This window comes from Neofelis nebulosa, chromosome 2 (genome assembly GCF_028018385.1).
Source record: "Neofelis nebulosa isolate mNeoNeb1 chromosome 2, mNeoNeb1.pri, whole genome shotgun sequence".
Classification (NCBI taxonomy): Eukaryota; Metazoa; Chordata; class Mammalia; order Carnivora; family Felidae; genus Neofelis; species Neofelis nebulosa.
The window spans coordinates 200,973,983-200,995,501 of NC_080783.1; the positions used below are offsets into that span (position 1 = coordinate 200,973,983).

General features: G+C 39.9%; 1 protein-coding gene across 15 annotated transcripts in view; it reads right to left on the reverse strand.

Annotated features, from left to right (window-relative positions):
• Positions 1-21,519, reverse strand: part of LOC131505159 (mediator of RNA polymerase II transcription subunit 18) — a 135,659-nt gene that overhangs the window by 21,202 nt on the left and 92,938 nt on the right. For 8 of the 15 annotated variants that reach the window (XM_058718399.1, XM_058718395.1, XM_058718396.1 and 5 more), the window contains 5 exons: positions 9,362-9,385; positions 7,748-7,921; positions 7,253-7,333; positions 3,362-3,526; positions 2,429-2,824 (listed from right to left, as the gene is read on the reverse strand). In XM_058718399.1, coding sequence (XP_058574382.1) covers positions 2,429-2,824; positions 3,362-3,526; positions 7,253-7,333; positions 7,748-7,921; positions 9,362-9,385 — 840 coding nt within the window. Of the gene's footprint in view, positions 1-2,428; positions 2,825-3,361; positions 3,527-7,252; positions 7,334-7,747; positions 7,922-9,357; positions 9,386-21,519 lie in introns of all 15 variants that reach the window. The other 7 variants (XM_058718400.1, XM_058718404.1, XM_058718407.1 and 4 more) reach the window with 2 other exon arrangements.

The window sequence follows — 21,519 nt, forward strand, 5'->3', positions numbered from 1 at the left end:
CTTTTAAATATGAAAATTTTAAAAAATATTAATTTTAGCTTCAATGAAAGAGATTATTTTTGGGTAGACTGGACTTTTGTTGCCTCTCTAAAAATAGCAGTTATAAATTCCATTTGCAACAAAATCTACACCCGACGGGGCCAAATTTGATTATTTTACTGTTTGAATTGATAAGGTAAATTATCTTTGGTGATTTAAGGAATATATATATATATACTTACACATACCTCAAAATGTTAAGGAAATGAACTGTCTTATATTTATCCCTGCAAGGACACTTGGTTGTAGTTTTGAGGGGAAGATGCCAGAATGCTCATTGGAGGGGTTACAAATTCCCTTCATCTGTTCAGCTATTTATGATGGTCCTCCCTCTGTCCTAATTAGTTCTTAGTCCTAACACTGTTATGCCTGTCAGTAGACATAGCAATGTCTAAAGCAGTAGTTTCCAAATGTTTGGATCTCATGAACCAATAAAACTAAAATGAAAATCTCAACCAACCTCAGGTTGTCAATTTTTAATATTTCCAAGACTTCATACTAAGCAAACCATTTGTGAACAGAATCCTTTCATGCAAGAAATGGCTTTTTAAACATCAAAGAATTAGGAAGGTCATAATTTCAGAATAAAGGGTAGTCCTTTAAATCATAGCTATTTAGCCTTAATAAAAACTTATAAAAACTCTCCTGTTTTTCTCCTTCTGCTGAGGACCACTCACGACTGATGTTGATCCCCCAGTCACAAGGCCTATTGCTTTGGGCTATTCACCTTAGGCCAAGCATGGCCTCTAAGGTTCAGCCCAGGTTACAGTACACATATTATTATTTTTTATAATTGTCTTACCCCGAAAAGAATGAAGTATTACTGCTTTAGAGCAATGGTTCTCAATGTGTGGTCCCCATATATATAGCATCAGTATCATCTGGGAATTTATTAGAAACACAAATTCTCAGGCCCACCCTAGACTTACTGATTCAGAAACTCTAAGGGCAGGGCCCAGCAATCTGTGTTTCACAAGTCCTCTAGGTTGATCGAGAAGAGAGCTTGTCTAGACAGCAGTTTGAGAATATCGGTGTACAGGACAGAAGTCTGGGCTCAAGAGCTGAAAAGCCTATGTTTGGTTTCTATTTCTCATTAACTGCAACCCTGAGTGAGTCACAGGTTCTTCATGTTATAATTGCCCTAACCATATAATAGATAAAATCGGCTTCCTACTTCACAAGGAGGCTCTGACAGCCAAGTATATGAAAGCAGCTCAAGTTCCTCAGAGATAAGTCAATACAGACTGTCCATCTAGGTTGGTGATAACAGTAATAACCACCGTCCTTTCTGTAATCAAGCTACTCCAACCTGTCATACTCAGAATGAATTCTAAGCCTGTTCTTCAGGGTTCTTGTCAACCCACACAAGTTGGCGGTATTAACTGTTTAACGAGTGTACTCTATTCCTCCCTTCAATCACGAACAAGAACTTCAAGCAGTACTAAGCCTTGTATTATTTTTCCTGAAAAACTACCTCTTTCCTCTCCTCCCCTTCTCATAATTTCCTCTAAGAAGGTCTGCAATTATGTACAGAAAAGCAGACCTAAACAGGACTTCAGGTAAATATAAAAAAATGTACTAAATCGGGGCACCTGGGTGGCTTAGTACTCTCGATCTCGGCTCAGGTCTTGATCTCACAATTTATGAGACTGAGCCCCGTTTTGGGCTCTGTACTGACAGCACGGAGCCTGCTTGGGATTGTTTCTCCCTCTCTCTCTGCCCCTCTTCAGCTCTTTCTCTCTCAAAATAAATAATAAACTTAAAAAAAAATTTACTAAACTGGTAAGTGTGCTGGTTATCTTCCAAGTTTTCTTTCTTCTGCCACTTATTTTACTAAGAGTAGCATTCTTGACTCTTCCCAAGATAAAAACATGATTTTATCAAGACACTTTGAATAATATCTTTTGCAGTTTGCATGAAGGTATCATGCCAGACACTGAATCATAAGTTACACAGGCATCTATACAATCACCTTTTTATCTGTTGGGCTCATGCTAAAGGCAGATGCTGGTGGTTTAAAGTAGGTTAAAAAAAAAACCAAAAACAACCCTTTTCTCCACGCAGGTCAGAACCTGTTGTGGTCCTCACATCTAGTCCCCCAACTATAAACCGTATTTCAGAAATACTGTTTTAGGAAAATAGATACTCCCCACCACTCCTGACCAAACTGGAGCTTAGTTTTAGTGATATCTGCTCCCTGTCTGTTTTCATTCCTAGTTATCTGCCTCATTTTCAAGACTTTTCTCCGTATCGAGGGCATCCAAAGGGACATGACATGGAGAACTCTCTCACAGACCAAATCAATATTATACCAGTTTTCCAATAAAACCACCATCCAAAATCAAACCAAACCAAACCCCGAGCAATGGAAACCTCAAGACTTACTTACCAATGACAGGGTTGCTATTTCTGTGAGCTGGTTTAGGGGGAGGGATAGGGGGCTGCTTGGCAGGGACCGTATGAGTGAGGCTCGGGGTGGCAGTAGTGTTAGTGCTGGCAGGAGTGGCAGGCAGAGTCCTGGGCGCTGGGGAGGGGGGGACAGAGGAACTAACAGTTTTTGCTGGGTTGGTGGCAGGAGTGGTGGCGGCAGGTGCTGAGGTGGAGACGGCAGTGGAGGTGGAGGAGATGGACCTTGCCGCGCCGCCAGAGGAAGTGGCATCCTTTGCTTGCCCTTCGTTTGCTTCGTGAGAAGAGGACAAGGGTCTTTTAGGGGGAAGTAAAGGCTGTTTGGGTACATTCTCAGGAACGGACTCTGCTTCGGAATTAGGCTGGCTTCCAGTCGAGCCTGTGTAATAATGACAGATATGATTTAGAAGAGAAAAAAGAATAACAAGATAGACTGAAGAAAGCTAACACATCTATAGACTTGTGGTCAACTTCCTCCATTATTTAACGTGTAGATTCGTTTACAGGCAAAGTTCCCCAACCTCAACATACTTAAAGTATAGGACACTTTCTCTCAATCACAATCTCAAAGTAAGAGAGGCCTGTATGGGACTGATTCTTCACACAAGGGCCGGGCAACTGGAGGAGGCACAGAATCCCACAGGTGGGAGAGGAGGAATGTATAGCGCAAAAAAGTCCTACGGGTATCTGACACTTAACATTCTCTTCCGTCCTTGAGAATTACAAATTAGGTATTTTGTGAATGCAAGAATGAGAAAGGGAAAATTCCACTTACAGTTGCAACTAGTTGAGGAATTGCTAAAGGAGAAAAGAATTCCCTCTGGATTTTATTTCCCCCCTGGCTCTAGCAAAACCCTGAGTTAAACAAGAATGATTGATCCATGGCTCTTACACTCAAAAATTGGGAGTTTCTTACCTAGTCGCTTCTTTGGGTCCTCTTCTGGAACAGGTTTCCTAAGACTTGTTATTCTTCCTGACTCTTCATCTGCTTGGACTGAACTAGAAGATGTGGTACTCCCTATGGGGGTGGTATGGCCATTCTTTAACATGGCATGGCTCAATTTCCCTGGATCCTCACCACCTGCAAGGTCAAAAAGAAAAGAGCAAGACTGATGGACTGGTGTGATCAGACAGGGAGAAGAGCTGGTGATTTCTAACGCTTCTTATCTCTTTTCTCCCCTTTCCTGTTTGAGTGTATGATTCAGATCTAGATTATTTGGATTTTTATAGTAGTAATAGAAGTAAGTTCTCAGAGACTAGTCTCCTTCACCCAACCCACCACTTTCTACTAGACTAAACAGAACCATTATCTGTGCAGTGTCAGTAAGAGGTAGAGCTTGGGCTGAAAGTAGTGAAGAGTCTACAGCAAATGAGTGCTAAATGAAAATATGTTTCTCAAGCTAAAGTATTCTGACAACTATTTTAAAACAGGCAAGGTAGCAGGGTGGCTGGGTGGCTCAGTCGGTTAAGTATTTGACTTTGGCTGAGGTCATGATCTCACCGTTCTCGAGTTTGAGCCCCACGTCGGGCTCTGTGCTGACAGCTTAGAGCCTGAAGCCTGCTTCATATCTTGTGTCTCCCTCTCTCTCGGCCCCTCCCCTGTTCGCACTCTCTCTCTCAAAAATAAATAAACATTAAAAAATAAAACAGGCAAGGTAGCAAATTGACAACTATGCAAATGCAGTAAATTGCCAGTATGTTAATACAGCCCAGCCTTAACAAAAATAGGATTTCTAGATTATAAACCAAGGACTCATTTCAAAGCCAAAAAAGACTGCTACTTTTGAAAACCATACAGTGAAAGGTTAAGACACATTATTAATTGGTTTCTACTCAGCATGTGCTAGGAAAATATATGCAAAAGTGGTCAGTTATCTATTTAGTTATTTATTTAGGATTTATTTATTTATTTAGGAGTTATTTATTTAGGATTAATTATCCTAAATTTAGGATATTTATTTAGGATTAAGTTATTTATTTAGGATTGTCTACTTTAAATGTCATTCATTCATTCATTCATTCAGAGGACACAAATGAGTGAGGGGCAGAGAGACAGAGAGAATCTGACAAGGTGCAGAGGTGGGGGGGGGGGGAGAGAGGGAGGGAGGGAGAGAGAGAGAGAGAGAGAGAGAGAGAGAAAAGCAGGGCTCAGCCCAAGCGTGACTTGTGGGTTCAGCCGAAGCAGGGCAGCAGCTCACCCCAAGCGGGACTTGAATTCATGAATCGTGAGATCATGACCTGAGCCAAAGTCAGATACTTAACCGACTGAGCCACCCAGGCACCCCTCTTTTATTTTTTAAGTAAATAAACTTATTTTTGAGAGATAGAAAGAGAGGGCACACTGCGAGTGAGGGAGGAGCAGAGAGAGGGGGCAGAGGATGTGAGGTGGGCTCTGTGCTGACAGCAAAGAGCCCAACGTGGGTTGGTTGAACTTATGTGAGAACTGTGAGATCATGACCTGAGCCAAAGTCGGATGGATGCTCAACCCACTCAGCCATCCAGGCGCCCCTGAAAGTCCTTTAAAAAAATTTTTTTTATGTATTTTTAAATTCAAGTTAAATAGCATTCAGTGTTAGTTTCATGTGTACAATATAATGACTCAACAATTCTATACTCTACTCATCATGATAAGTGTATTCTTTAAGCCCCATCACCTATTTCACTGACCCAACCCCCTACCTCCCCTCTGGCAACCACCAATTTATTCTCTATATTTAAGAGTCTGTTTTTGGTGTGTCTTTTTCCTTTGTTCATTTGTTTCTTAAATTCCACATATGAGTGAAATCATATGGTAGGTCTTTCTCTAACTTATTTCACTTAGCATTATATCCTTAGATCCATCCACATTGCTGCAAATGGCAGGATTTCATTTGTTTTTAATGGCTAATACTCCATCGTATGTGTGTGTATACTTTATTCATTCATCAATGGGTGGACATTTGTTTCTATACCTTGGCTATTATAAATAACGCTGCAATAGATATGGAGGTGCATGTATCTTTCTGAAATGGTGTTTTCGTTTTCTTTGGGTAAATACCTAGTAGACGAATTACTGGGTCATATGGTAATTCTATTTTTATTTTTTTGAGGAACATCCATACTGTATTCCATAGTGGCTGCACCAGTTTATATTCCCACCAACAGTATATGAGAGTTCCTTTTCCTCCACATCGTTGCCAACACCTGTTATTTCTTATTTTTGATTCTAGCTATTCTGATAGGTATGCCGTGGTATCTATTTCATTGTGGTTTTGATTTGCATTTCCCTGATGATTAGTGATGCTGAGTATCTTCTTGTATCTGTTGGCCATCTGTATCTCTTCTTTGGAAAAATGTCTATACATGTCTTCTGCCTATTTTTTAACTGGGTTATTTGTTTTTTTGGTGTTGAGTTGTAGAAGTTTTTTACATATTTCATCGGATATTGACCCTTTACTGAATATATCATTTGCAAATATCTTCTCCCATTTGGCATGTTATCTTTCTGTTTTGTTGACGGTTTCCTTTGCCATGCAAAAGCTTTTTATTTTGGTGGAGTACCGATAGTTTAATTTTGCTTTTGTTTCCCTTGCGAAAGGAGACATATTTAGAAAAATGTTTCTATAGGAGACGCCAAAGAGATTACTGCCTATATTCCCTTCTAGGAATTTTATGGTCACAGGTCTCACATTTAGATCTTTATTCCATTTTTTTATTTAATTTTTTTTTTCTAATTTTTTAAATTTAGAGACAAAGGGCGAGCACATGAGCAGGAAGAGGGGCAGAGGGAGAGAGAATCCCAAGTAAGCTCCACACTCACTGCAAGGCCTGACGCGGGGCTTGATCCCACAAAGCTGGGATTACGACCTGAGCTGAAATCAAGAGCTGGATGTTCAACTGACTGAGCCACCCAGGCGCCCCCTGGTCTTTGATCCATTTTGAATTTATTTTTATGTATAGTGTAAGGAAGTGGTCCAGTTTCTTTCTTATGCATGTAGCTGTCCAGTTTTCCCAACACCATTTGTTGAAGAAACCATCTTTTCTTCTATTGGATATTCTTTTTTTTAATGTTTATCCATTTTGAGAGAGAGAGAGGAAGCACAAGCAGGGGAGGGGCAGAAAGAGGGGGACAGAGAGAGAATCTCAAGCAGGCTCTGCTCTGTCAGCGCAAAGCCCAACGCAGGGCTCAGTCTCAGGTATCATGAGATCATGACCTGAGCTGAAATCAAGAGTCAGACACTTAACTGACTGAGCCACCCAGGTGCCCCCACAAATTGTTTTTATGTTTTATTATCAGTAGACATTTAGATTGTTTCCAATTTTGTTCTACTGTTAGTAAATATTGCTGCTACAAGCATATTTGTATGTATATGTCTCCTGATACCCATGAATGCATGTTTTTGTTGAGTATATACCAAGTTGTGGACATGCTGGCACATAGGTATGCATACCTCCAGGTTTCATGGATAGGTAGTTTAGGCTAAAGTATTAAAAAAATTTTTTTAAGTAATCTCTATGCTCAACATGAGGGTGGAACTCGACCCTGAGATCAAGAGTTGCATGCTCCACCGACTGAGGCAGCCAGGTGCCCCCATTTGTATGTATTCTTTAGCGAACTGCCCAGTGCTTCTGGAGATTCTTTCACTGAGTTGTTTTTTCTCTTTTTATAGAAATTAAAAAAAAAAAAAAATTCCAGATGCATGAACAGTTTTAAAGAATCTCTTCTTCCTCCCAACAATATCAATAACAAAAGAAAATTCAAATACCTAGTCAGGATCAAACAACAAGTGTACAGAGACAGACATATGTAGTTTATTTACAAACTCACCCTGCTCAGAGTCTTCCAAAAGAACCCCTCTTTTAACCAGCTCTTCTCTCGGTTTTCGCATAGATATTTTCCGCTCTAAAACTAACATTAAATTGGAAAACACTCAGCAATGTGGCAGTTAAAGGTCAACGTTAAGCATTCTAACTTGACAGACACACAAGAATAATGTGGTTCAATTTTCTATCTTCTGGAAAGAAAGAACAGGAAAACTAACTTCAAATTTAAACTTAATTTATTTCATATCCTGTGTTATTGGGAAAGCAGCATTTCCAAAAGGAACTATCCTTATTCATCACTTGATAAACTTTAAGCCCATTAAAATAGCAATCTGGGGATGAGGCTACAGTATGTAAGGCTTAGTGAGTGACCGCTGGGTTTTATTTCTAAAAGCTTGAATTCCTTCTTCAAATAGGGGGTTCTAATAGCTTGGGGAGAGAATGAAAAAGTTAGGTACTTCTAAAATAAGAAACTCTTTAACTCAGAACATTATCTCACCTTCGGATGTCTCTTTGAATTTATCACTACTTTTTTTTTTCCGCCATTTCCAGGGCTTGAAGATTTTGCCAAAGCCTGAGAACTTGCTCTTCCTTTTGGTGGGAGGCGTCATGTCTCCTGCTTCCACACTGTCCATGACCATGCCTGGGTCTGCGGTGGGCTGGCCTGCTTCTTCTGTGATACGATGAAAGGCACACAGGGAAAGGAACAGCCAATTTATTATTTCAGGATAATCTCTATAAGGTCCCTTCCCCTCTCTTCCTGTGGTAGTTGGAAAAGATCAGAGCAATGATAAACAATCATGCAGACAGATTCCTGGACATCATCACATGGACACCAAACATCAAAATCCGTAACAGATAAATAACTAACAGGGAAAAACAACCAAACCAAGCTGACATCATTTTAGGACAAAAATTCAATGAGATGATCATAACCAGCTCAAAACCTCTAAAGGCGTGCGTACTCACACATGCGTGCGCACACACACACAAACACACAAATGTGGATGTCTTTTCAATATGCATGAGATCTGGCCCCAGTGCGGCCTATTGCTGTTGCCATTGTCATCCTCTTGGCGTGGGGGAGGCCCTCCCCAACTAACATTACTGCCTCCCATGTCAATGAAGCAGGGGGTTCCATCTTTAGTGAGGGAGTCATCATTCTCTACTAAACACTTCACTCCCTCTGCCCTCCTCTCTCAGGACATTAACAGTTCAGAGGGGGTAACACAGTAAGTGTTAACACCTTACTTGTATCTGTTTTTCAGATTATTTTCTTCCTTCACAAGACCCTAGGTTTGGAGTGCTGGATGGGGCCTGGAGCATTACAGAGAGAGTGCTTGAAAATGAAATCTTTTTGGGGGTACTTGGGTGGCTCAGTTGGTTAAGCATCCGACTCCTGATTTCGGCTTAGGTCATGATTTTACAGTTTGAGGGGTTGAGCGCCGTGTTGGGCTCCACACCGAAAGCATGGGGCCTGCTTGGGATTCTCTCTTTCCCTTTCTCTCTCTGCACCCCTCTCAAAACAAATGAACATGAAAAAAAAAAAAAAAAGAAAAAAGAAATATCTTGGGGCTCCTGGGTGGCTCAGTCAGTTAAGTGTCCAACTCTTGGTTTCAGCTCAGGTCACGATCTCACAGTTTGTGAGCTCGAGTCCGACACTAGGCTCCGCACTGACAGTTTGGAGCCTGCTTGGAATCTTCTCCCTTTCTCTCTGTCCCTGCCCTGCTCGTGCTCGTGCTCTCTCTCTCTTTCTCTCTCTCTCTCAAAATAAATAAATAAACTTAAAAAAAGTCTTTTTAAATGAAATCTTTTTGGAAATCAGAGGTGAGATTCCAGTTTGCCTATGACAATATTGCTTTAGGGACAATCCTGATGTTAAGGATACGACAAGAAACATAACTGACATGGTGTATGTGCAGGACTGAAACGAATGGCCATGAGTTTCTCATAATGACCACACATGCAGGATTTTAGTTAGTTAGCTTTAGTGGCAGAAAAAGGAGCAGCCAAGACTGGGCCAAGAATAATAATAATAATATAAAAAAATAAAAGCAGGAAAGCAACAAAAAAAGCAGGAAGGCAACACAATACAGCTTTGCACTCCACCTACTGTCCCAGGGTTCTCTGGAGAAGTCTAGAGGAGAAGAAAAAAAGAGTCATGTGGAATAACCATCCTGAAATTAAAGTGGAACCTTTACTTTACAGAAATACATCAAGGACCACACAGTATATTATCACATGTAATAAGTTAACATGTTTATTGTACACAATTTCACATCTGAAGCAAATAACGCTCTTCTTGGGGAGGATAAACGGGCATAACATATGCACTTCAAAAATTATTTCCTTTAATACTGTAGATATTTTTTCATAAAAGAAAATACATAATCAACAAGCACTAATTTTTTGTTAAGAAACACTTGCAAAATTCAATCTTTTTTGGTTGATAAACGGGAGTCTTAGGGAGGCCTGCTGATGAAAGTCAGACTTTACACAATTGTCATGTTTAGAGTGCAGCAGTGACTGCCAGATGCATTATTTGACTGTGTATTGATGACAGGCAAAACAGGGTCCTGGTTACTGAAGTGCAACAGATTGAAAGGAGAGGACAGAGCCTCTTTTCTTCAGGTACAGGATTTACTCGAACACACCCTGAGTCTCAACTACTTTAATTACTTCCATGATATGCAAGAGAATCTCATTGTTCTAACACTGGACCATATTTTTATAAGTTTACTTGCCACGGACATCAGAACATCTCCTGTGACAGAAATTCCCCCAGTGGTGCCTGGGATGGAGCCCCAGAGGTGGCACATGGGCAAATACATGTGTTGCTTGCTTGCTTATTTATTTATTTATTTATTTATAAAAGTGCTTATTTATTTCTGAGAGTGTGAGCGGGGGAGGGGCAGAGAGAGAGAGGGAGACACAGAATCTGAAGCAGGCTTCAGGCTCTGAGCTGTCAGCACAGAGCCCGATGCGGGACTCGAACCCACGAATGGTGACATCATGACCTGAGCCAAAGTGGGACGCTTAACCAACTGAGCCACCCAGGCGCCTCTAGTGTTGCTTCTTTAATGTTTTTTTTTTTTTTTTGAGAGAGTGAGAGAGCGAGAGACAGAGCATGAGTGGGGAAGGTGCAGAGAAAGAGGTAGATACAGAATCCGAAGCAGGCTCCAGACTCTGAACTATCAGCACAGAGCCCAACGTGGGATTCAAACCCACGAACCGCGAGATCGTGACTCGAGCCAAAGCTGGACACTTAACTGACTGAGACACCCAGGCACCCCACGTGGTGTTGCTTTGAAGAGCCAATGCTTTAAGACCGTATTCTCCCAATCGTGAGATGTCAATGAGACCTCAAGACATTTCAGATATACCATACAATATAATATTTAACATATGTTAATGATAACACTTTCAGAAATGGAGCTAAGTACCATAAGCTGTTCATAGTCTCCTTACTTGCTAGAGGCAAGGAGAGACTGAAACTTGAAATGTCCTGCTGACCCACCTACTGAATGAACTTCACTCAGCTCCAAATGACACACAGGAAAATGCTTGTTTGATTAAAAGCACTAAGGAAGATAATATAAAAACTCAAAAACCAAAACAACTAACAATACGAAAGAAGACGTGAGTGCTAGGTGCTATTTTTTACAAGGAAAAGCAGCCAGAAATCTTCAGGAATTTTAGGTGAGAGTGGATTCACAGACAAGTCCTTGAATGAAACAGCCAATCTGGCTTACTGTCTATCTTGCCAGGTGTCTAACCACTTTCAGAGGTAGAACTTAGTTCATCCCTTTGAATTCTTCCTTATATACAATGGATTTATGTGTCCCCTTTCTCTTATATATTCAAAACAGTAAAATCAGGATATCTTCAAACATATTCATGTCTGCTGGCCATATGAACTCAAGACAAGTTCAGTTTATATTCAAAAGTACCGTGTGCGTGGAAAATACCAATAGCTGTAATAAAAACAAATATGTCTGCCATCACATCTACTGCTAAGAATAGCCCTCCTCTTTCTTTGTGTAAAGAAAGTTACCGAATATGGTCACTAAATATGAACAGCAGAGAAAGGGGCACCTGGTTGGCTCAGTTGGTTAAGTGTCTGACTCTTGATTTCAGCTCAGGTCATGATCTCATGGTTCATGAGTTTGAGCCCTGCATTGGGCCTGCTTGGGATTCTCTCTCCCTGTCTCTCTGCCCCTCCCCTGCTTGTACTCTCTCTCAAAATAAATAAACATTAAATTTTTTTTTCAAATAAAAAAATAAATTAAAAAATGAGAGAGAACAGCTCTTTTTCTTTGATATTTTATACAAATGTGCTTGCTTTTCATGTTTATAAAACTTTTAGAAGCATATATGCCTCTTGCCTTATGCAGTGGGGGGTTCAGCCACTGAGCCACCCAGCCCTGACCTAATTATTATCCCAAATTCATTCATTCTTATAACATTTTCATATATTCTTATATTCTCCACACTCTTCCCCTCCATATGACAAGTACAGCATCATTACAATAACTTCTAAATCCATTCAAATACTTGGTATCAGCCCAGTTACCTTTTCAAAATACAGAATCTCCAGGTGGTGGAACCCAGAAATCTATTTTTAAAAAATCTTCACAGGTGATTCCTATGATCAGCCAGGTTTGTTAAACCCAATCCCAGATTATTATCTGGAAATGGTATGCATGTTCAAAGAGACAGGCAGACCTGCTCTGTATGTAACCAAATTCTTTGTTGAAGAAAAACAAAGTAGAAAATCCTAACATCATTCAGTGTTTCCTACTTAAGCATAAGTATTCCTACAGAAGAACTGTAAGGGTCTTTCCTTTGTGTCTTAGTTTCAGAATATAGTTTAAATTAAAAATAAACAATGAAAAAGTTTGCAGTTATTTTTTTTCCAGATTTATATTGTATTCCATGTGCACTTTGGAAACATGGTATCTTATGCAGTTGAGCGTAGTGTTTTATGTATGCCATGAAGACAAGTTGTTTAATCACGTTGTCTAAATCATTAATATCCTTTCTGATTTGTCAGCTTGTTCTAAAAATTACTGAGAGAGGAATGTTAACATCTCTACTTAGGAAAATGGATTTGTCTCTTTCACTTTCTAGTTCTATTAATTTTTTTTTCATATACATATATGTTAATATTTTACTTCTGAGGCGCCTGGATGGCTCAGTCAGTTAAGCATCCAACTTTGGCTCGGGTCATTATCTTACGGTTCATGAGTTCGAGCCGTCAGGCTCTGTGTTGACAGCTTGGAGCATTGAGCCTGCTTTGGATTCTGTGTCTCCCTCTCTCTCTTCCCCTCTCCTGTTCACACACTGTCTCTTTAAGATAAACATTTAAAAACAATTTAAAAAAATAAATTAAAAATATGATTTTATTTTTAAGTAATCTCTATACCCAATGTGGGGCTAGAAGTAACAACCCCGAGATTAAGAGTCACATGTTCCTCTGACTGAGCCAGCCAGGTGCCCTTGTTTTATAAAATTTTTATTTATTTATATTCTTAAATGTTTATTTATTTTGAAAGCAAGAGCGGGGGAGGGGCAGAGAGCCCGATGCAGGGCTTGAACTCACAAAACTGTGAGATCATGACCTGAGCTGAAGTCGGATACTCAAATGACTGAGCCACCCAGGAGCCCCTATACTTTATTTATTTTAATTTTTTTAACGTTTATTTTTGACACAGAGAGACAGAGCACAAGTGGGGGATGGGCAGAGAGAGGGAGACAGAATCTGAAGCATGCTCCAGGCCCCAAGCTGTCAGCAAAGAGCCCTGATGCAGGGCTCGAACCCACAAACCCGCAAGATTGTGACCTGAGTCAAAGTAACGTAACCAACTGAGCCACCCAGGCACCCTGAGCCCCTATACTTTAAAGCCATGTTATTGGATATATAGAAATTTAGAGTTATATCTTTCTATTAAAATACGCTTTTATCATTATGAAATTCCCTGTGTCAATCTAATGAAACTTTTGCCTTGATTTTGTTTTTCTATCTAGTTTGACAATTGTCCTTTAGAGTGTTTAGTCCATTTATATTTAATGTGCTTTTTAAATGTTTTTAAATTTATTTTGAGAGAGAGCATGAGCGAGCAGAGGGGCAGACAAAAAGGGAGACAGAGGATCCCAAGTAGGCTCCGCACTGATAGTGTGGGGCCAGATGTGAGGCTCCATCCCACAAACTGTGAGATCATGGCTAGAGTCAAAATCAGGTCCAGCATATACATAAGTACACAAAAGAAAACAATTCTCCCTAAACCTATGTTCCTATAAAAATGCATTATTTCCCACATGAAAATCAGCCTGAAACTACTCAAGGATATATTTCCTCGATATTTGGAGCAGTAATACATGTTAAAGTGAGTGAATTTGGATTACCCAAACAATACTTTCTACTCCCATATTCTTTAAAAAAAATTTTTTTTTTAATGTTTATTTATTTTTGAGAGAGAGAGACAGAGACAGAGCACGAGCAGGGGAGGAGCAGAGAGAGACAGGAAGACACAGAATCTGAAACAGGCTCCAGGCTCTGAGCTGTCAGCACAGAGCCGGATGCAGGGCTCGAACTCACAAACCATGAGATCACGACCTGAGCTGAAGCCAGACGCTCAACCGACTGAGCCACCCAGGCGCCCCTACTCCCATATTCTTTTAAGCATACCACCCACCCCTGTTTGCCATGAGTAAAACCTTGTGCAAAATGAGTTACAGACCAAATTTAATGATGACCTAAATTCATCAGATGTAAATTTTTCAGGTGTAGAATGTATGCATAAATCCGTGATGTCTGCAGCTGACAGATCTAATGAAGCCACTACTCTCTGTAGCATTCTTGGATTCAGTGACTCAGGTTTCTTACTATGACAGGAAGAAAATTCAATTGCATTGCTTACAAAACTGCAATAGAAAGAGAAACTGACAGATGAAAAAATCATACAAAAAAAAGTATATTCAAGAATCTAGAAATCATCCCTTTAGAATTTTTTAATGATGAAAATTTAATGATTAAAAAAAAGCCTGGGTGGTTTAGTCAGCTAAGCATCTGACTGTGCGGAGCCTGCTTGGGATTCTCACTCTTTCCTGTCTCTGCCCCTCCCCCACTTGCACTTTTTCTCTCTCTCTCTCTCCCTCAAAATAAATAAATTAACTTAAGAAATACAGACTTGGAGTCACATTTGTATACTCCATTGTTTCTGTTTAAACTAGTTATGGAATTAAAAATGGCCTTATGGCTCCATTCTGTTTTCCATGAGAGCCCAAACAAGGTAGTTTCCCTTTGTTTGCCAGAACACTGGGTATAGGATGCTGGCTATAGTTTTATGATTGTGTGTCCTAAAGAAAACACCTTTTTCTTTGAGTCATGTAGCCCACTAGGAAAGTATGTCAGAGTTGGAGATCTTGGTGTTTTTGGAGGTAGTGGAGGTTGGGAGAGGAAGATAACCAATCAAATTAGTTTGGAATTTCTGGTTTCAGGAGTACCCTGACACTATGCCCTGGTATTTAAACTACCTGCTCCCTCACTCAAGCTGTAGCATGTCATACTTCATAGGCTTCTTCTTCCTTTTTTTAAATGTTTCTTTATTTATTTTGAGGGCGGAGGGGCAGAGAGAGAGGGAAAGAGAGAGAATCCCAAGCAGGCTTCATGTTGTCTGCACAGAGTCCGATGAAGGGGTCAGTCTCACAAACCATGAGATCATGACCTGAGCAGAAACCGAGAGTTGGGCTCAAATGACTGAGCCACCCAGACACCCCTAGACTTGTTCCTTATACCATGTATTATGCAGAGTTCTATTACTTTCTTTCTTCAACCCTCAGATTTTTCCTGATCGATATTAATTCAGGTTTTTTAGTTCCAGTTTAGTTGTTCCAGACGAATTTCTGGGGTGATTTTTTAATAAACATGTAATATTTTTTTTTAAGTTTATTTTTTATTTTGAGAGAGAGAGAGAGAGGATTCCAAGCAGGCTCCCTGCTGTCAGCATGGAGCCCAACACAGGGCTCGAACTCACAAAGTGTGAGATCATTACCTGGGCTGAAATCAAGAGTTGGACGCTTAACTGATTGAGCCACCCAGGTACCCCCAAATGTATATTATTATTAAAAATTACTTAACACTTTTCATCTTCAGATAAAGTATTCATTAACTATTAGCTGTAGTTATACATTACACCTACATTACTTGCTAGAGATAAGGATAAAACAGGGTTAAACAAAAAGCCATGGGTCAAAGATAATGTTCGTTATCAGAAATCTGAATCTGATTTATAACCAATTCTTTTTTTTTTTTTTTTTTTAAAGAGAGAGAGAGAGAGAACGCTAGCAGGTGAAATGGTCAGAGAGAGAATCTTTTTTTAAATTAAACAAAGATGTTTATTTACTTACTTAGAGAGAGAATGAGCAAGCAGAGGAGGGGCAGAGAGAGAGAGAGAGGGAGAGGAAGAATCCCAAGCAGGCTCTGTGCTGACAGCACAGAGCCCGATGTGGGGCTCAATCTCACAAATTGTAGGATCGTGACTGGAGCCGAAATCAAGAGTTGGACACTTAACCAACTGAGCCACCCAGGTGTTCTGAGAGAGACAGAGAGAATGTTAGGCAGGTTCCATGTTTAGGAGCCCAACATAGGTCCTGGGATCATGACCTGAGCCTAAATCAAGAGTCAGATGCTCTACCAACTGAGCCACTCAGGTGCCCCTGACTTATAACCAAATTTTTTCAAGTTTATTTATTTTTGAGAGAGAGAGAGAGAGAGAGAGAGAGAGAGAGAGAGAGGCTGGCAGAGAGAAGGAGACTGAGAATCCCAAGCAAGCTCTGCACTATCAGTGTAGAGCCCAATGAGGGGCTCAAACTCATGTACCGTGAAATCATGACCTGAGCCAAAATCAAGTCTGATGCTCAACCTACTGAGCCACCCAGGCACCCCTATAACCAATTCTGAATTACCCATGTTGGAAGGTAAAGTAAGGCACAGGCAACTGGAGTCAGTAGAAAACTTAGTTTTCAATACAGCCTTCAGTACCCTCTCCCCTTCATTAGGCTTGTTTATAGTAAGTAACAAAATTATCGGGTCTTAGTTCCACCTCTATTTCTTGTACCTTATTAAGTTTTAAAATGTTTAGATTTGAAGTGTATAAAGTTTTCCCATTTTACCCATAAATCCTCTATAATAACCAGCTTTTTGTCAAAAATTTAAAAATCTATAGTTTTATGCAACAAGATACACACTCCATTATCAAGAGGTATCAGTTATGGGTGCCTGGGTGGCTCAGTCAGTTAAGCACCTGACTTTAGCTCAGGCCATGATCTCACGGTTTGTGAGTTCAAGTCCTGCATCAGGTGGGCATGAGCCCTGCTTCCAGTGAGCCCCAGTTTTCTCTCTCCCTCCCTCTTTCTCCCTGCCCCTTGTGGGATTCTCTCTCTGCCCCTCATTCACTTATACCATCTCTCAAAAAAAAAAAAAAGTGTTAATTATCCTTTTTTAAGTTTAAGCATGACTTGCATGACTTGCCTTACATATATTATGATCAGTTATTTTTATAATCTAATAGTTCTGGGATTTTTTTTTTTTTTAATGCTCATTGAGTTTGAAACAGATCTTGTGTTTATACAAGCATTTTAACAGCATCAAAACCTTGTAAATGGAGAACATTAATTTATGGTACTTACACTACTGCACTTACTCATTTTTGCCTTCTAAAAGAGGATTACTATTGGATTTAAAGAACTGTTTTAGAAAACTACAACAAAATTACAGAAAGCAAAATCTGCCGCTACTGAACAAAGCAGGCTTTGTCTAGAGCAGGCCCATAACTTCCCTTGGAAATACTGCAAGGTTCTGACCTTCAGGAAATAGAATTGGGCAAAGCACTGGAGAAGATAGGGAGAAAGTCTCTCTCCGCACCTGCAGGAACAGTTAGGTCTGGGATTCCAACTCTGGTAAAATAGTTTTCCGGCCATGACTGAATCAAAATGTGTACACTTTTTGATAAAAATTCCAAGTTGAGGGGCGCCTGGGTGGCTCAGTCGGTTAAGCGGCTGACTTCGGCTCAGGTCATGATCTCGCGGTCCGTGAGTTCAAGCCCCGCGTCGGGCTCTGTGCTGACAGCTCAGAGCCTGGAGCCTGTTTCAGATTCTGTGTCTCCCTCTCTCTGACCCTCCCCCGTTCATGCTCTGTCTCTCTCTGTCTCAAAAATAAATAAACGTTAAAAAAAAAAAAATTAAAAAAAAAAATTCCAAGTTGAGAGTAAGGTTTTATAGTGAGGTGCCAGAAAATACAGATTCTCTCATGGAAAAAAGGCTTAAACTCTCCCAAGTTTTCCTGCAAGGAGAAAAAGGGGCTGTTGAGAAAATCCACTGGAGCAGAGAGAAGGGTCAATAATTTGTGGTTGGCAGGCCACATTCGATAACAGAAAACCCTATTATAAGGAGTCCATGTCGGACTCCTATTCTACCGCTTCCTCCTCATTCCTGACTACATGTGGAAAGTGTGCCTGTTCCTTCTTTCCCGGAGGAAACCATTTATTGTTACACCTCGGTAAGTATGAAAAAATGTCTCTGATAACTCTCATGACCAAATAATGCCAAGTTTTTCTTCAAAGGGTTACGAAGTAGTTTATTCTTAATTAACCCATCTATTATTTATTCCTATGTTAATATTGTTATATACCTACATTAAATTTTATCCATCCAACATTCTCCTTACTGATTTTACCCTATATTTCTAAATCACCTTGCCCCAAATTACTCCATCATCATGGGCTTGAGAACCCATAACTATGAATTTTAGAGCAAAATGAATCAAAAGGTGATGGAAAACGAATGTAGGAAAGAGGAAAATATTCTAATATGGTACCTTTTAAAGCAATATATTCCTATGTAAAAGTAAAAAAAAAAAAGAGGCTAATTTTTGAGTGAAAAATATATGAAGGGTCAAAAAGGAAAAAACAAAAACACAAACCTAGAGATAAGAGAATGGAAAGGCAGAGAGAAAGAAAGTTCCAGACTAAATGGTAGAGTACAGTTTATTAAAATTATTTGGTCCCTTACCCAAGGGATACAGGAGTACTGATGCATAGGGGCACTTGTACCCCAATGTTTATAGCAGCACTCTCAACAATCGCCAAATTATGGAAAGAGCCTAAATGTCCACCAACTGATGAATGGATAAAGAAATTGTGGTTTACATACACAATGGAGTACTACGTGGCAATGAGAAAGAATGAAATATGGCCCTTTGTAGCAACATGGATGGAACTGGAGAGTGTGATGCTAAGTGAAATAAGCCATACAGAGAAAGACAGATACCATATGGTTTCACTCTTATGTGGATCCTGAGAAACTTAACAGAAACCCATGGGGGAGGGGAAGGAAAAAAAAAGGAAAAAGAAGAAGAAGAAAAAAAAAGAGGTTAGAGTGGAAGAGAGCCAAAGCATAAGAGACTCTTAAAAACTGAGAACAAACTGAGGGTTGATGGGGGGGGTGGGAGGGAGAGGAGGGTGGGTGATGGGTATTGAGGAGGGCACCTTTTGGGATGAGCACTGGGTGTTGTATGGAAACCAATTTGACAATAAACTTCATATATTGAAAAAAAAAATAAAATTACTTGGTCTTGTGCCTAATTTATTTCCTTTTAATTTTTTTTTTTTAACGTTTATTTATTTTTGAGATAGAGAGAGACAGAGCATGAACGGGGGAGGGTCACAGAGAGAGGGAGACACAGAATCTGAAACAGGCTCCAGGCTCTGAGCTGTCAGCACAGAGCCCGACGCGGGGCTCGAACCCACGGACCGTAAGATCATGACCTGAGCCGAAGTCAGACACTTAACCGACCGAGCCACCCAGGCGCCCCGGCTTGTGCCTAATTTAAGGACATGTGCTAATAATTAGCTGGCTGCTTTAATCTGATACACAGTAAAGGATTTTAGTGAAGACAGAAAGAGCTTTTACGTTGATCAAGAACTACAAAGTATTACTACTTGAACATTTTCTCTGAGTAAATATACAAGCTTCTCCTATGGACATATTTCACTTGAGGAAAAAAAAAATTATACGAACTACTGAGGATAATTGCTTATTCTCCTGAATGGACACTACAGCATAAACTCCTACTCTGGATTTAAATAATTGATTAATTCACCAATTGTTAGAGAGGTCCTATGGTAAAACTCTAGATGGATACTGACATAACATCTTATCTACGTGCATATGATTCCCCATGCAAAGGTTATTTATTTGAAAGCAGACTCTTCTTAATTAACAGCTCTGGACATCTAACATAAGCTACGGTCAACTAAGAAAGAAATACATCTTATCCGTTTTTTTGTTTTGTTTTTATTTAAAGATTTTATTTTTAAGTAATCTCTATACCCAACATGGGGCTCAAACCAACAACCCAAAGATCAAGAGTTGCATGTCCCACTGACTGAGCTAGCTAGATGCCCTAAGAATACACATTATCTTAAATTTATAAATATCTTGGATTTTTTCTTTTAATATTTAAATTCTCAGCTAGAAAGTAAACTTCAAGGGCATAGACATGATTTATATCTATCAGCATCCACTAAAACATTTACAGTGCCTTAAATAATAAGAAATATATTCAATATACCCAGTAACTAATTTTGTTTCACTTAGCTTGCTAAACTTAGAACCATCAATTTTATTAATTTTTTTAAGTAAACTCTACCCCCAACATGGGGCTCGAACTCATGACCCCAAGATCAAGAGTTGCCTACTCTACCAACTGAGCCAGCCAGGTGCCCAATACCATCAATTTTAAAGCTTAAAACGAATTACTATATTATAGGCCTAGAACTATAAACAAATGATTTAAATCTTAATTTACTTTGTACATTTATCCTTCCAAAGAATCTGATAAGACTTTCCACACACTCATCCACTGAAATGCCCCTTAAATTTCCTGAAGAAACAGTTATGTTTGGTAAAAGCCTTTAAAGCTAAGGTGTAGTGGGGCGTCCAGGTGGCTTGAGCATTCAACTCTTGATTTTGGCTCAGGTCATGATCCCATGGTCATGAGATCAAGCCCTGCCTCCGGCTCCGTGCGGAGCATGGAGCCTGCCTAAGATTTTTGCTCTTTCAAAAATAAAAAATAAAATTCTCTCTCTCTCTGTATCTCTGCCCCACTCTCTTGCTCATGCGTGCACTCTCTCTCTAAAAATAAAATAAATCTAGGGGCACCTAGGTGGCTCAGTCGGTTAAGCGTCTGACTTCAGCTCAGGTCATGATCTCACAGTTCGTGAGTTTGAGCCCTGCATCGGGCCCTGTGCTGACAGCTCAGAGCATGGAGCCTGCTTCAGATTCTGTGTCTCCCTCTTTCTCACTGCTCCCCACACCCAACCCCCCACCCCGCTCATGCCCTGTCTCTCTCTCTCAAAAGTAAATAAACATTAAAAAAATAATAATAAAAAATCTTGGGGCACCTATGTGGCTCAGTTGGCTAAGCGTCTGACTCTTGGTTTTGGCTCAGGTCATGATCTAGCAGTTTTATGATCTCTGGCAGTGTGGACCCTGCTTGGGATTCTCTGTCTCCTCTTCTCTCTGCCCCTACCTACCTCACTTGCACTGTCTCTGTCTCTCTCAAAATAAATAAATAAACTTTTTAAAAAAGTGCAAAAAAATAAATTTAATAAAAGAAATCTTGGGGCGTCTGGGTGGTCAGTTGATTGTCTGATGTTGGCTCAGATCATGATCTTGCAGTTCATGAGTTCCAGCCCCACGTCGGTCTCTCTGCTGTCAGTGCAGAGCCCACTTTAGATCCTCTGTCTCTTTCTCTCTCTCTCTGCACCTCCCCCTCGTGCTTTCTCTAAAAAATAAACATTAAAATAAATAAATAAATAAATAAATAAATAAATAAATAAATAAAAGGGGTGCAGTCAGTTAAGCATCCGACTCTTGATCTCAGCTCACAGTTTGTGAGTTTGAGTCCCACATTGGGCTCTGTGCTGATGACACGGAGCTTGCTTGGGATTCTGTCTCTCCTTCTCTCTGCCTCTCCCCTGCTTGTGCTCTTTCTCTCTCTTGCAAAATAAACAAATAAACTTAAAAATTTTTAAATAAATAAAATAAATCTGAAAAAAAAAGAATTCTTAAAAAATAAAGTAAAATAAAATAAAATAAAATAAAGCAATGGCGTAGTTCTCAAAGGTGTCAATGCTGACCCTTCATGACCTGGCCCTGATTTACTCAAATAGAATAAATCCTGAATTATAAGAAATATACTATAGTCTC